General features: G+C 45.9%; 1 protein-coding gene across 3 annotated transcripts in view; it reads right to left on the reverse strand.

The window, feature by feature from the left end:
- Nucleotides 1-15,244, reverse strand: part of CHN1 (chimerin 1) — a 106,520-nt gene that overhangs the window by 19,374 nt on the left and 71,902 nt on the right. For all 3 annotated transcript variants that reach the window (XM_063340472.1, XM_063340470.1, XM_063340471.1), the window contains 2 exons: nucleotides 13,817-13,894; nucleotides 111-195 (listed from right to left, as the gene is read on the reverse strand). In XM_063340472.1, the coding sequence (XP_063196542.1) occupies nucleotides 111-195; nucleotides 13,817-13,894 (163 nt within the window). The remainder of the gene's footprint in view (nucleotides 1-110; nucleotides 196-13,816; nucleotides 13,895-15,244) is intronic.

The raw sequence follows: 15,244 nt of genomic DNA on the forward strand, positions 1-15,244 counted from the left end.
AGGGGTCAGATCAGACCTTTGCCAGGCAGCGTTAACAGTGGAGGAGGCAGCACCTTAAATAGCTACAACATTAGGACCACCTTAGGAAAAGAAGACCGAACGACTGTTACCTGCACATTTGACTCCCTGAGCGATGAGGCCCCACATGAAGTTGGCGCAGTACTCACACCAGTGCGGGCCCCGGAACGTGTGCACCTGCAAGACAACAGCAGAAAGAAAAATTACAGAAAATGACCCAACTGTTTCACTGCCATCAATATCAATGTGTCTAAACGAGGCAGAATTCCCCTTCTTTGAAGGCACCACGTGCAGTCACTGGAAGGTTCCCTTCATCGCTGCAGGAAAGAAAGGCTAAGAAAGATTTAATGATAGGATGAGGGGTAACGGTTTCAAACTGAAAAAGGGTAGATTTAGATTAGATATTAGGAAGACATTCTTTAATGTGAGGATGGTAAGGCACTGGAACAGGTTGCCCAGGGAGGTTGTGGCTGCCCCATCCCTGGAAGTGTTCAAGGCCAGGCTGGATGAGGCTTTGGGCAACCTGGTCTAGTGGGAGGTGTCCCTGCCCAGGGCAGGGGGGTGGAACTAGATGGTCTTTAAGGTCCCTTCCAATCTAAACCATTCTGTGATTTAACTGCCAAGACCCTTGTGGACTGATGGGAAACGGGAGCTCTCCATCCCGAGTGTCCGGCAGCAGAAACAGCTCTGGAGGGGGGCTGCTCCCAGACCGTGTGGGGCAGAGGAGCAGTGGCAGGTCGCAGCCCTTCTCCTGCCCCTCGGCATCCCTCTGCCTGAGGAGGATTTTAGCCACGAGGTGAGGCTTTTGCAGCGACCGTGCGAGAGTCCACCTCTCAATTCAAAACGTCTTCTGCTTTGCCCTCCCCTCTCCATAAGGTACCGTGTGAAACATGGAGGGGGCTACAGGATTTCGCCCCAGGCAGAGGGAGTCCTGCCAGGCAAAAATACCAGTGCTACACTGAAATACTGCAAACGCACTTAGGGGCTTTCCAGTCTAGAATAACTCTAAAAGGAAATTATTCTTTTCAGACTAATGCTACATATTGAAAATCCAAATGAACCTAGTAAACGGAAACAAGAATCCACCGAACCAGGAAAAAATTCAAAGCTAAGGAAGGAAAAAAACCCAGCCCAATGCTGCTTTCAATCCCAGCTCACATGCTTGTTACAAATCCTGCAGCCACCATTAGCTGCTTCTGATGTTATTCTGATAAAGTTCCTGCGGTAGGAAACCACAGGATTCTTTGCAGAGAAAATCATTACTTCCTCAGCCAGCGCAAAAGCCTTCCAGCCTCTATTTTAAAATAGACAGGCTGACAAAAAAAATCAGTAACCACCGATCATAAAGAAATGAAATTTGCAGTGAAACGTAGTAAAAATGCTTTAGGCTTAAGTCACTCGGTTCTCTGGAGCTACGGAGCGGGTATGAGAGCAGGCAGCGGCTCCCCGCACGTGCCCTGCCTGCTCGGATGAGCGTGGAGCAGAAGAGAGGAGGAGCTGGTTGAAACACACGTGCCCGACATCTGCACAGGGCTCTGGATATAAACAGCAAAACGCCAAGTGGCCCTGACGGAGGTGGCGAGCATCCCCCGCGCCACTGATTTAACCAGCGGCTGGCTCCCAGGTGACAGTGACCGCAATGGCGTGACAACCCAGAGCAGCACCCAGCAGTTGAGACCACGTCGCAGTTTTGGCTCTGGGGAGGTCTGCGGCCTCCTGGGCGTTTGCTGCCCACGAGGCAGCTGTGAGGTAGATGGCTGTGTTAGTTTGCAAAGTTACTTTTGAGTTCACAGAGTAACGCAGGTGCGTGCCTGCGCCAGGCTAGGCTTATAACCACCATCCCTACACTGCCGAGCATCTCTGAAGGAAGCGTGATCACAGAATCACAGAGTGGCAGGGGCTGGAAGGGACCTCTGGAGATCATCTGGTCCAACCCCCTGCCAGAGCAGGGTCACCCAGAGCAGGTTGCACAGGAACACGTCCAGGCGGGTTTGAATGTCTCCAGAGATGGAGACTCCACCACCTAATGGTGCGAAGCTGCCCCCCGCACCCTCTCTCACGCACCTTTGGAAGGTGTGATGTGCTCCACGAGCCCCCTTCTCCCTGCAGCTCCACCTGACTTCCACAAAGCGAGCGATGACAAGGCTCTCGGCAGCTGTCACCTCCATTTTCTACCCCCCCTGCTCTCACCACAAAGAGATTTTTCACACCTTCCCCTCCGTTATCCACCTGCACTACCCACATCCTCTTGGCTTTCTTCCTCAGCCCTTGTGTTTTTTTCCAGGGCTTTGGCAGCGTTCCCTTCCCAGAACAAGCACATTCTAAAATCCTCAAGCAAAACGCTGTGCTTTAATGCCTGCAGGACTAACAGAACTTTTTTTTGGGGGGGGAAGCTTCCTTTCAGTCACCTTCTTTTTTTTTTTTTTTTTTTTGTAAAATGAACATTCACCCCAAACCCTTTATTAAAAAATATTTGTCAAAATTTCTGTTGAGGAAAATTGAAGGAAAAAACCAAACCAAACCAAAAAACAGTGCAAAAGGTTGAGCAAAAAAAGAATCTTTTTTCAGAGTCCTTTTGAGTTTTATAAGAGATTTTTTAAATTTTTTTTTGTTTTTTAGTATTTCTGATTGTAAAGGAGGGGAGATTTTGTTTTGTTCCTTGAAATGCTGACATTTTAACTTCTTTCTTTAAGCAGAACAAGAACAAATTCCACCACATTAATATTTCTCGCTAAATAAAAAGAGTGACACTATCCTGTGCCTCTCTGCTTGCTGATTTCAGTTAATCAAATTCACTGAACGTGCCACCTGCTGAAGCATTTCTAATGCTTTCCCTGGGCGCTGGGGTCCCATCCTGGCCTCTCCAGGGCCGTCTCCAGTGCTGATACTCACCAAACCTCAGGTGCTCAGCCCCTAACTGGCTGCTGTTTCAGCGGTGAACATCCCTCCTTCTTGGCCTCCTGCTCCCCACCATGGTCTGCGCATTTCCACTTCCTCTGAACTCTCCCTGGGAACTCTTCTACAGGGTCTACCACATCCCAAATCTGCCGCTCCAACGTTTTGCCTCCCTTCATTTTTATTTTTTTTATTTTATTATTACCAATATTTTATGAGTTCAGTTCTAGTTATGTTTCTAGTAACAATTATTGACCTAGACACACAAAAAAATCACCTTTCTACTACAGCCAGTTCCCCTGGCATCCTCCTGGCTCTCAGCTCACCCCTCGGAGAAGTTTACACGACTCATCAACTTAAAAACGACAAGGACAAAGCAGACTTTCCTCTTCCCCACCAACATTGCGTGTACTGGTCACCCTTCACAAGATCAAGATTGACTTTCCCCTGCAGGATCATTGTCTCAGCATCATTAGCACTGTTCTCTCCTCCCATCCAAATACTGAAATGCCTTTCCATATCATCGGGTAAGAAATTAAGTTCTGTCAGAAGATCTATCCAGAGCCTACTCAGCTTTATGCCGCCCCATCAAAATTACTTTCTTATACGTTATTCTGACTGCAAACGCAAAACAAATTAAAAGCTGAGAGTAGGTTTTTCTATGTTCCGTGCTCTACCTTGCTTCATCCTTTCTCTGACACGTAATAGGGAGCTTCTCTGGCAACATCAATTAGGAGGCCCAAAGGCCATACTGTCCTTCCGTCCCTGGTGTGCACGACCCCACAGGATCGGCTCTGGAGCTTCTTTTGGGGTTTCTAAGCAGTGCTGTCCTCTCCCAGAGCTCAGTGGTACCGGAGTGTTAATCTTCCCACTGCCACGGAGTGGAACTGGACATCTAAAACCCTGTGCTGGTCTGAGTATGCACCACCTCTGGAAATGAAATCAGACACAGTAAGCGGTGCCAGAAAATAGCGAAAAATTGGTCTTCTGAGGTCAGAAGAGCCTCTGGTCCCGTTTCATGCCGCAGAGCAGGACCTGGCAGCACACTAAAAAGAAACACGTTTGCATCCCTTTGCTAGTTCAAGAGCCAGCACCTGCAAACAATACTGCATTTATTACATGACACTCTTTAATACAGCATTCTGATTTTTATATTTAATTCCCCATTCTAAAAACCTGCCAAGTGACTTGCTTGTTTTCAGAACTAAAACATGCTTTCCAGAAAAAATTTCTGAAAACACACCCAGCAGAATCCCAGAGATCCTGACTTAAATTACAAGGGGTTTCTTTCCCCTTATAAAAAGAGCATCTGCCATATGCAGATTTTACTGTCTTATAAAATGTGAGAGAGCAGGATTGCCAACTGTGGCTTTATATCTCCCAACCCTTCATTCTCACTCCCGCCCCAAAAATCTTTTTCTCTCTCTTTCCGTAAGGCTTCAACTGTGAGCGATGTTTCTAAGAATGTGGAAAATGGGTGAGCGGGGAGAGGAAGATAAACCAGTTCTAATCTTTATTTGTAAAACTCCAGGGGAAATACTCAATTTAAAAGAAAAATCTAGATAATTTTAAAGCAAAATACGTGCTTCAAAAACTAGATAAAATCCTATTACTAAGCTGTCTTGCAAGTCTGCGGTAAGAGGAGAACCTCACATTGGGCTTACACCTACATTTGAACTCTCCTGCAACACCAGCAAGGTATAATAAACATCTAACTACTTTGATTTTACGTAGGAGGACAGCTTTTTGCTTAGGCTTGAAAGACATTTTCTTATACGCAGGGAAAAATAGCTTAACTCCTGTGATGAATAAGTGTTACAGAATTTCCTTTATTTTTGTTTTGCATTCAATTAAACTATTTCTTAGAAAAAGAGACAAAGTTTTCGGAGAACCAAACAGAAAAAGCGGCTCTGACAACAGATTATACCACAAGCTGTGAACTCCTCAAGCAGATCTCCCACCATTATTTCTCAGGCTCTATAAAGGTCACTGTTGAAGTTAGTTACCCATCTATCTCGTAACTCCACTTATTTTTTACGCTTTTGGTTTTTACTAGGCAGTTGTTCAGCTAGCCTTGATTGCTATCTGAAAACCAAGAATGAGCCAGCAGCTAATTAGTATTCGTAACTGGGAGACTTACATTATATCACTTGTCAAGGCAGGGAGGAAGAGAATAAGGAAATATCAGCAAAAAGTGCTGTGCAAACATGATGCGAAAGAACACGACGCATCGGCAGAGCTTTAGCAAAGCCACTGCTGGGAAGAAAGCAAGGCTGGATCTGAAAAACGATGGATATGCAAAAATCAGCACCGAGCACAGAAAACCAAAGTCTTTGTGACGTCCAAAAAAAGCCCTCCCTGTTAAAAGGGTGCTGCCGTGGTCTCATCGAATGCCTGCTCCATCAGGACCCCTGCTCCGTACAGAGCAGCGCAGTTTCTTCCATGACTTTCCACGCTGAACGGCTGGTGAGAATAACGGGTTTCGGCAAAATCCAGACACTACCATCTGTGTTGGGATGAAATACATCAACTTGAAAAAGGATGGCAAAAACCATTTCTGATCTACCTTCTCGGGCTACCAGAGTCCTACGCTCTGGGCAGAAGCCTTGTTGGTGCTGGGGGAGGAGACCAGGTCAACCGAGGACTGAATAAATGGCACACATCCAACATTTGCGCTGTGTGGTGCTCCAAGGGCACAGTTCTGCTGGCTATACTGTCTTTCAAACAAATTCCCAAGGATGACGGGACACTGCTGATGCAGGCTGTCAGCTCAGTGGTCCTAGCTGATTTGCAATTCCATCAACTGATTCTGCCTGTTGGGACTCTACTAAGCTTTTAATTGGATACAGGAGACATCGTAAGTCTCAATTAAAACAATGAACTCAGCCTATATTATTAATGTCTGTCTTCCCTGCCACAGTTGATTTTATCAAGCACCGAGCGTACCCATGCTGGCACCCAACAGGCTTGCCCTTTTCACCCATCCCTGGTCCAGGCAGAGATTGCCTGGATGTGAAGGGAACACAAACCAGTGAGAAAGTCGATCGACTCCACTATCAGTTTGGGCAACGCTTCAATTTAATCATTGCATATATTACAATGATTAGGTACTGCCTCTAAAACAAGGGTCTCAAGCACTCCCAATATTCCAGTACATGATATTCCCCCTGTGAGGCAAATATTGCTGCCGATGAGTAATCTGAGAAGTGAAAAGACTGCCATGACAACCCACACAGCAGAGCTGTATCTGCACGATAATTGCTTCCATGCAAAGGTTGTCACAGAAACGACAGTAAATGAGACCATTGGAACACACCTTCTCCAAAACGAGAGCTGACTTTGCCTAGACCAGCCGGGGTGCTAACGTGGGGAGCCAGTCTGGGATCACCCCGACGACTTTGTCCAGCAGCTCTTGAGAGGAGAGATGCTGAACGCTGCATGGTTCACAGTGTGCAGTATAAATAGCATCGTTATCGCCAGTGGGTACACTGACACGAATGCTGAGTGGGCAAACCTTCCTCCAGGTCCTCCTCCACTTGCAGCCAGAAGTGCTGTCATGTCTTGTTTACTTTCTGGTTTGCGCTGATCATGTCAGCAGAGATGGGAACAGCTGGAAATTGCGGTTAGGTCATGCTCTACCAGAGCCAAAGCGAAAAACTGGAGAGTAGCAGGTTGTTGGTTGTTGTTGGCTTTTTTTTTTTTTTTGCTTGTAAATTCAATGAAAATTGCCACCTTTCTTTCAGGATGGAATAGCAGATTTTCTTTAAATGGATGTAGAATCATAGAATGTGTTGGGTTGGAAGGGACCTTTTAGGGTCCTCTAGTCCAAGCCCCATATATCTAGAAACTGGAACATTGTCCATTTTATTCCAGGTCCAAGTTACTTAATACCTGTGTCCATGCTAAAAATTCTGAAACTAGAGGTGAAAATTGAATAAAATCCTTAGACTGAAAATTGCATATATATAGATACTATATAAGCCATATGTAATCATGTAAACAGAATATATGTAATGATGTAAATAGACTATAAAACCCAAAGAGATTCCTACAGAAATGCTTTTGCTATGATGGTAAGGCTAATTTTGAGGAAAAGCTGTTGATTATGAGAGAGCGTGACGTGCGCTATGTGCTCCACGAGGCAAACTCCCCAGCCTCCCCAGCAGAGCGCTTCCTAGCTTCACCACAGACACGGGCTGGTCTGTTCTGGCGGCTGTGCACATGGAAGACTGGCAGGATCCACACCTGCGGATTAATAAAACTACTGGTGTGGTGGGAAGGAATTACAACTCCAGTAAATTAAGGATTTAGAAAAAAAGGCTTTTTTTTTTTTTTTTTTAATAAACAGAGGCAAAGCTTGAATTCAGGGACTAGCACAAAGAAACCAGAAAGGGTTAAATAATATTGTGCTATTTGGAATATGCTTTGGAAAAGCCCTGGCTTTTCCAAAAAAGTAAAAGTAACATTAAATAAATACTGTAGGAGACTAAAATCCATCAATGGCTAAAAGCTTTTCTGGCTTGAACTGACTTATAATACACTATGAGTTTCAGAAGCAACAACATAGAGCTGACGAGATCTTCTCAGAAGTTTTGCGGAAGTTTTTCCTCCAGTTTTGTTCTCCAGATATTTTCCCTGCCTTTGAACATTTTCTTCCCTCAAGTGCTAGGAGTCTAAAAGAAACATCAAATTTCCTGAGGTTTTCTTATCTTTGAGAACGCAGAGAGACTCTCCCTGGGGACTGTGCTAGAGGCACCCAGCTCTCTTTCTGAATATTCATCTGAGTGCCGTGACTCACTTCAAAATGTTTTGAAAACACGTTCAGCACCAGGTCCGTACCTAATAACAAATCAGCATCCTCTTTTCAGCAGGGCCAGACCCCAAATCGGCATCTGCCCCAGTTTTCAGATCAGAAATAGAAACGAGTTCATGTTACAAGTCACAGAAAAATGGCTCTGCTTAATATAGTAAGAGTTTGTTACAGTTTCTGGTCCTTTTACAGCATTTCTTCTGCACTTTCCATCTCCCTGTTCCCAGGGTTTAGGCACGGCTTTGCTGAGCAGCTCTTGTCAGAAAAATAAGATTTGGCATGGAAGCGATTTGCAATGACTTTTTACACGAGCAAGACACCCAGCACAGATGCAATTACACCTGTAAAATCTGGGCAAGGGCCAGGCCAGCTTATTTGTTTCAGAGAAGTAGTACAAATTTCACCGGCAGAGTAACCCTTGTTAAAATCAGCAGTTTCTCCATTAAAGCGATGCTTGAATCTGTCTACATTGGCAAAGCCTTTCCAGTAGAAACTGGTTCTCACCTGAGCCTTCCCTTTTTTGTGCATGTTTAAGGCTACGTTCTACCTCCAGTTATTTCTGGAAAAGTACATTGTCTCTGCTCTGGAGCTCCCCGCTCAGCCTTTCAAATGGGTCATCCTCAAAGAGAAAGGCGGGATGTTGCTTCAAATCGAGGAGGGAGATGAGGAATCTCAACAAACAAGACTCATCAGCATCTCCACTGACTTGGCTTAAGCAACCGTGGAAAAACGTCTCGCCTCTCTGGAAGGAGTGTTGGCATGAAAGGGAATTATGTTCTGAATGTTCACCGATTCATCAAGCAACCCCGCAACTGTTATTTATTACAATTAATTGACTGTGCCGTCTCAGGCATTAGTAAGACAGTAACTAAGAAACAGCATGACAGTACCAAATACCGCACGGAAAGACAGCAAAAAATAGTCTTTGGAGGACATATCTATTTTGTGAAGAGCAAGAGAGAAATGAGACAATATCCTAGGGAAAATGATGCATGGAAATACAGATTTCAGTCCAGCTCTGACAGGCACGGACACCTTCTTGCTTCACTGAAGCACCACAGCACTGATCTGGGCAGAAGGGTGGTTATATGCCTTGGACTATCGGCAGTTACGAAACACCTGCAGAGCGCTCCGCTGGCTCAAGCCATCAGGAGCCAGAGGCATCTGAAGGAATACTTATAACCAGCCAAGGGAGCTAAAAATTCCCCAGGGCCCATGAGTCACACAAAGCTGGAGGGGAGTAAAGACCTTTAAGGTGTTTTGTCCAGGCTTATTTTAAATTTGCTGAGTGATGGGGAGGTTATTGCACTGACTAACAAGTTTCACTGCCCAGGAGATTTCTTGCTGTTAATCTCAAATTTTCCTTTTCCTCTTCCTTTTAAGCTATCATCCTGTAACTCCCAGCTAATGCTCCTCTTCCATGACTGCCCTCCTTGCCATTACCATTTTTCAAGCACGGTTTTCCTGTTTTCTCCAACCCCACACAAACAGCAGGCAAAGGATCCAGGTCAGTGCCCAAGTCCAAAGCATAGCACCAGGTGGGGAGGAGGTGCAGAAGATGTTCCACACCAGGTAGGGATGGACTCAGAGCAGAAGGTATCTCATTAGGCATAACTGTGGTGTGCTTTGGTTTTGTTTTGTTTTGTTTTTTTAACAGCAAAAAACTATGGGATGTAGCGGGGAGATGGAGACATGAGGAGATGCAGAGAGGGAAAGTCCGGAGGACTGAGCAAGGGGAATCCTGCGTGTTCAGTACCCTAATAAAAACTGCCTCACCGGAGACAGAAAATGGGGTAACCTGAAACCCAACTAGGTTTCCCCTGCTGTGTAAGTCCTTTGGCTTAAAGCCCACCTCACACATCCCAACCCAGAGCTCCCCCAATCCTCCTCTCAGTAACCAACCCAGAACATTTCAATCCCCATTGCACCTTGCCGCAGGCCCCTTTTCCCCTCAAATCTGAGGTTCTTGCTGTTGCCTGAAGCTCCTCCTTCACTCGCCTGCCCAGGAGGCGCCCAGCTGCTTCCTCCCCCTAAAATCACTGAATGAATCGGGTATCGGCTAGGTAAGAAATTGTATTTTAATTTACAAGCTATCACAGTGGCTGCATTTTGGGGACAAGATAAGCAAATATGAGATTTATAAAGGACAGAAAAAAGTATTCTTACTGGTAGCATCCAGCTGTAGAATAAATTTATGGGAACGATTAGGAATCAATTTACTCTGTCCACTTCTGTGAACTGTTACAGAACTTTCTCCTCTGGTAAAGCTTCTTTTTGTAAGAAAGTAACACCACTGGCTTCAGCTGAGATCCTCGTCAGCAAATCAAAGAGCATCCCACAGATCTCTCAGAGCTTCCAAATAGAAGATGCTATTGTTCATCTACTCTGGGGGGAAGTATGAACTTGATAACCATCACACACACGTGTCCGTTTAGATACGTGTGTACTAGAGAGTGTGGGGACATTTCTTCCCCATAATGGGTAAGAAACCAAACGAGAGGAAAAGCCTTTCCGTGAAAGAAGGCGGAGCTGAAATTTTGAGGATGGTGAAGCGACTGTCCTGATTTGGTCTGATGATTCTCTTTACAGGGGATCTCATTCTGCGTGCTGGATTTCAGAAAAGCGGAGTATATGGAGGAAAAGCAAAAGAAATCAAATATGCAAATAGACAGACCCAATCAAGTCACACACCCAGTCCTACCTCACCTTCAAACCCTGTTATTCAATTAGAGCTAAATAAAATGCTGTGTCAAACAATGTAGATGTCTCTCAGCTGATAGACTTGAATTAACAGAAAATGAATCTTTTATATTAGATTTCTAGAGAACACAGAAATATTAATTGAAAACTTTTTATACATAAAAAAAAGCTCAAATATGCTTAAAAAAATACAACTATTTTTAATACCTAGCTCTCATCCTGAGGAATGGGCATTAAAAACTCAGTCAGACCTGACATTTATAAATCATCATCCCTTTCTTTACTTATGGAGAGTAATTTAAGAGAATTCAGCCACTCTGTATTTGCATTTGAGATGTGCTCGTGAGAGACCAGACCTCCCCAGTTGGGAGAATATTACGGAGCTGGAGACCATCAGCAGCCAGTTCTGCCCACAGAGCTCCCGGTCGCCCCAGCTGGCCAGCCTGCTCCCTTCAGGCAGGAGACGACTCACATTCCAGCAGATTTAAATAAGATCAAACACCTTTCAAAAACCCAGCCGTGTCAGCACTCCTAGCAGGGCTGTCTTCACATTCTTCTTTCGAACAACCCTCGGAGTGAAACATAGCTTAACAGACTTATTCGGGAGGCCTCTTGATGATTTAAGAGTTAAAAGCAGCTTTTGTGTTCACCCCTTCCCTAGGCATCCGCACTCCTGTGCGGACCATCGCTACACTGCTCCTCTGCCACCACGCTCCTCGACTTGAGCTCTGCTGGAGGCAACAGGCTCCGAGGGTTCAAACTCCACTTGCATCCCCAGCTACCCACCCCACAGGGACAGGAGCTGGAGGAGCGGAGGGAGAACGGGGGTCTCCCAACCTGTGGCCAAGCCCCTCGGGCATCTGCTAGCCCCAGCCCGTCTCCAGAGCGGCTGCTGCTGTCTTCTTCCCTTCTCCAAGATGACAACTGCTGGTTGTTGCGCATTAATGACTCTCCACTTCTCCTCCCTCTGCTGGGATGTTACAGCATTTCCAGTATAAAGGGATATCTGAGACCCCTTCATTTCTGTGACTAGCGATGTGCCCGATCAAAGAAGCAGCTGGCAAAGGGCCAGCGGTCCCTATCTGTTGCCTCGTTGCCTGTATAACGAAGAGAAGATTAGCCGCGGAGGTACAGGGCAGCCTGCGCCCTCCTTTTTGCCAGTGGAGCCTCTGGGGACAGCAGTCGCTGTTGGTTAGAAGACTATATAAATTTATTTCATTTCTGGGTTGTTTTTTTCTTGTCTTGTTTCAAAAGTCTAGCTTGAAGACTCTGGGACTGACATTTCCTTCCTTCCCACATGGGTGGCACATTTGCCGCTTGGCAGGCAACCTAGGAGACTTCTGTAGAGATTTTAAATGATGACGTCTACACACGCGAGAAGCAAAACTTGACAGATGCAAGGGCCGATAAAGGAGAGAAGCGCATGAGCTAAGGATGGCCACTCATTTCAGATCCATAACACAAGAATTATGAAGAGCGTAAGGTTATTTTTTTAGAAAAATGGGACAGTGGCCGCATTTAGAGCTTGCGAACGCCAGCAGCATTCCTTCAGCAGGCAGGTTGGGTGCCATGCACCCTTTACGGGGTGAGGGGTTTGTTCCCTTCTACTTTTTTATAGCAACAATTATCTGCGTAAGGTGACTCCATTTCACTGACTTCAGAAAAGAGTTACCTTTCAAGGTATATTTTTCTAGCAACTGTATGAATAAAGGAACTACAGTACAACTATCATAAAGAAAACAATCTGTGTGGAAAGTCTGTGCTGTACCTATGACCTTGGATCAGACGCGTAATTTGTTTTTGAAAAAAGACTGGAAAACTCACAGCTTTCAAATTTTCCAGAAACAAATTTCTGGAAGAAAAACAAATAAACAAACCCAAAGCAATGAAAATCAGGTTACCGGATTATTTTCAAAACAGATGTGTTTCAGGCTGTTAGAAGAAAGCAACTAAGGAATACAAATGAGCGCAAAATTAAATACGTATTATCCTACATACACTGTAGTACATGGAAAATCGCTATCTGCAAGAATTGTCTTCGAACTTCAAGGAACAAATGAAAGTTGCAAGACATTTCAGAGCTGTAGGAGACCTCAGGAGCCTGTGAAAAAATGCTCTGCATTTAACTGACAGCCAGCAGGATTATTTTATGCCAAGCGTTCATATTACACACTTTTTTATAGAACATTTTGTACATGGTTTTCAAAATCATGCTTTATTGAAGAACTCAAGTCAAACAAAACATCCTGATCATATAAAGTTTCTAATTTTAGTGATTATCTGAACTCAAAAGCCAGAAGGTGGTTTAAATAGAATCACATGGACGATAGGTAAATACATGTATGTGCACACATGTGTACATGCACAGGCACGTGATGGAAATCAAAACTGAAAATAAGAGACAATTAACAGATGCTTATATCATCAGGTGCCAGTATTACATTACTGATTTCCCCTTCTCCTAAAAGAAATAAAAGCAAAAGCTAAACGGGGGAAAAAACCCACACATTAAAGACAAAATCTGGGCTTCAGGTACTATATATGAAGTTTGTACCGTCATCTACAGGAATTCAGTGTAACACCAATTCACTTAGTCTTACAAACACAGCCTGCCTATTATGTAATGCATTTGACTGCTAAAAGGTTCATTTACTAAATCCTTACTGGACGCTTATTAACGATACAGACACAAAACGTGCCCATGTTGTATTGACGTGTGTGTCTCCTACCAAAAAGCATCGCTTATTTAAAATAATGAAAACGATAATTAGAAGCTACATAGAAGACTAAGTAAATTTTATTAAAACACAAGGCAGTTGCTAATGCCAGCAGCTCCAATAGCCCCATGGTATAAGCCATGCTGCTTTCAACACACTCAATTCATTAATACAGGAGAAAAGCCAGAAACTAAGGGAAATGCAGACCATCTGCTCAATCCAGATGCAGCAGAACATGCTTCTTACCTCCAAAGCTATTTACCGGCGACAGACTCAGATAAGATCAGTTTAATCCTCTAATCACAGATCCAAAAGATTTTTCACTATCGCATTATCATAAGCGGAGCTGAACTACATTCATTTGAATGGAAAGAAAACTTTGCCAGTTTTTCTCACCTCTTGGTGTAAACCGATTCTAAATAAAAGAGGGAACCTAGATACGGCAAATATTATTCAAACAAATACATGCAGACAACAACAAAATCCTCATTCTTCTGCTGATATGGTCTAAAGATGTCTAATTGATTTAACCAGCAATGAGATTTAACTGAAGCATTTAAGTTCCCAAAAAGTCACAGTCTGCATATATATTATTTCCTTGCAATACTGGACCCATTTTAAAATAAGAACTATAGTCCCTGTGCATTAAAAATAAATAAGTAGCATAGGGTCTTACCTTGAAGTTATGAATCTTCTCGTATTTTGGAACATGTTCGTTTTCTTTCAGCGTTGCTCTCCTGACAAGCGACGTCAACTGCGAATAAGCAAAGAGTTTAAGGGGTTGCCAGATTGTCACGGACGACTTCTGAGAACCCAGTTTCATCCCCAAGGCTGCTATCAATAAATCTTGTTGACGGCCCTCCTGCTTCGAGTTGTGCACCGCAGACCTATTCGCTTTGTGCCCTGACCAGGACTCTTTGGACGGCATGTTGGAGCCGAGGGGCAGGAGGAACAGCCCCCTCCCCAGCACCGATCCGCGCCCTTGTGTGTGTATCAGACTCGGTTTGAAAAACCCCAAAAGACCATTTCGGGAACCTAAACTGCCGGGGCGGGCGGCGCGGCCGTGGCAGGGCACTCGTTCACCGCGGGGCTAACTCAGCGAGGCGGGCTCCCCTTCCAGCCGGGCCGGGGGGGGAAGGCGGGTCAGGCTTGCCGGTGGGCGACCGGCGGGCCGGGCATGTGCGGCAAGCGGGGGAGCAGCCCGCGGCCTCTCCCTCCATCAGCGCCCGGCGGCGGGGCTGCGCCTCCGCGCCCTCCTCCCGCCCCGCTGCCCGCTGCGGGGGGCGACTCCGCTCGGCGCCGGCACCGCCCCGTGGGCGGCTCCGCGGACACCCCCCCCTTCCTCCTCCTCCTCCTCCTCGCCGCGTCCGCAGCCAATGAAACCCCGTCGAGGCGGGCAGCGCCGCTCCCCCTCCCCGTCTGGGCTGCGGGAGAGGTAGCAGCGGGAGGGCTGAGAGCCAGGGATGAGTCACGCACCGCCGCAAAATGGCATCGCTTCGCCCCTTCGCGGGGTGTCGGGGCATCCTCAGGTGCGCACGGACAACTGCAGCCCCGGGGGACGCCACAGAAAGCGGCCGTCCCCGACCCCCCCCGTCTGACGCGGGCCGGGCGCCTGGAGGTAAGGAGTTAACGCAACCCTTGACGCTCATCACTCTTCCTTTAAAATTACATTTTTCAACGCCTTTCATGTAAAAAGAGGCTCGACAAACTCCCATCAGCCTCTTCTGGTAGTGATGTGAACATAAATGCTACCAAAAAAAGTTCACCACCCTTTCAACCAAAGACCTAAGCCCTGAATTCTGTGGTGCCTCTCATTAGGGGTTTATGAACATATTATAAAACATATTATTCTTCGATCAGACGGAAACCTGCTGTTTGGACTGATGCGACTGACCATGAAACGTGCGCAGGACAATGTGGTCCTCGCTACCCCTCACACAAGCCAAAGGGAACAAGTATTTCACACCAGCAACATTAACGCTCCGCCGCAGAGCCAAAGTGTCCTGGGCTCACAAAGGACCAGGGCAGCCCATGCCGTATCCACCCGAAGCTGCTCGCCCAGGCGGCGCAGCTCAGGGGGGCTCCTTTCATCTGCTCACTGACG

This window comes from Chroicocephalus ridibundus, chromosome 7, assembly GCF_963924245.1.
Source record: "Chroicocephalus ridibundus chromosome 7, bChrRid1.1, whole genome shotgun sequence".
NCBI classification, from domain to species: domain Eukaryota; kingdom Metazoa; phylum Chordata; class Aves; order Charadriiformes; family Laridae; genus Chroicocephalus; species Chroicocephalus ridibundus.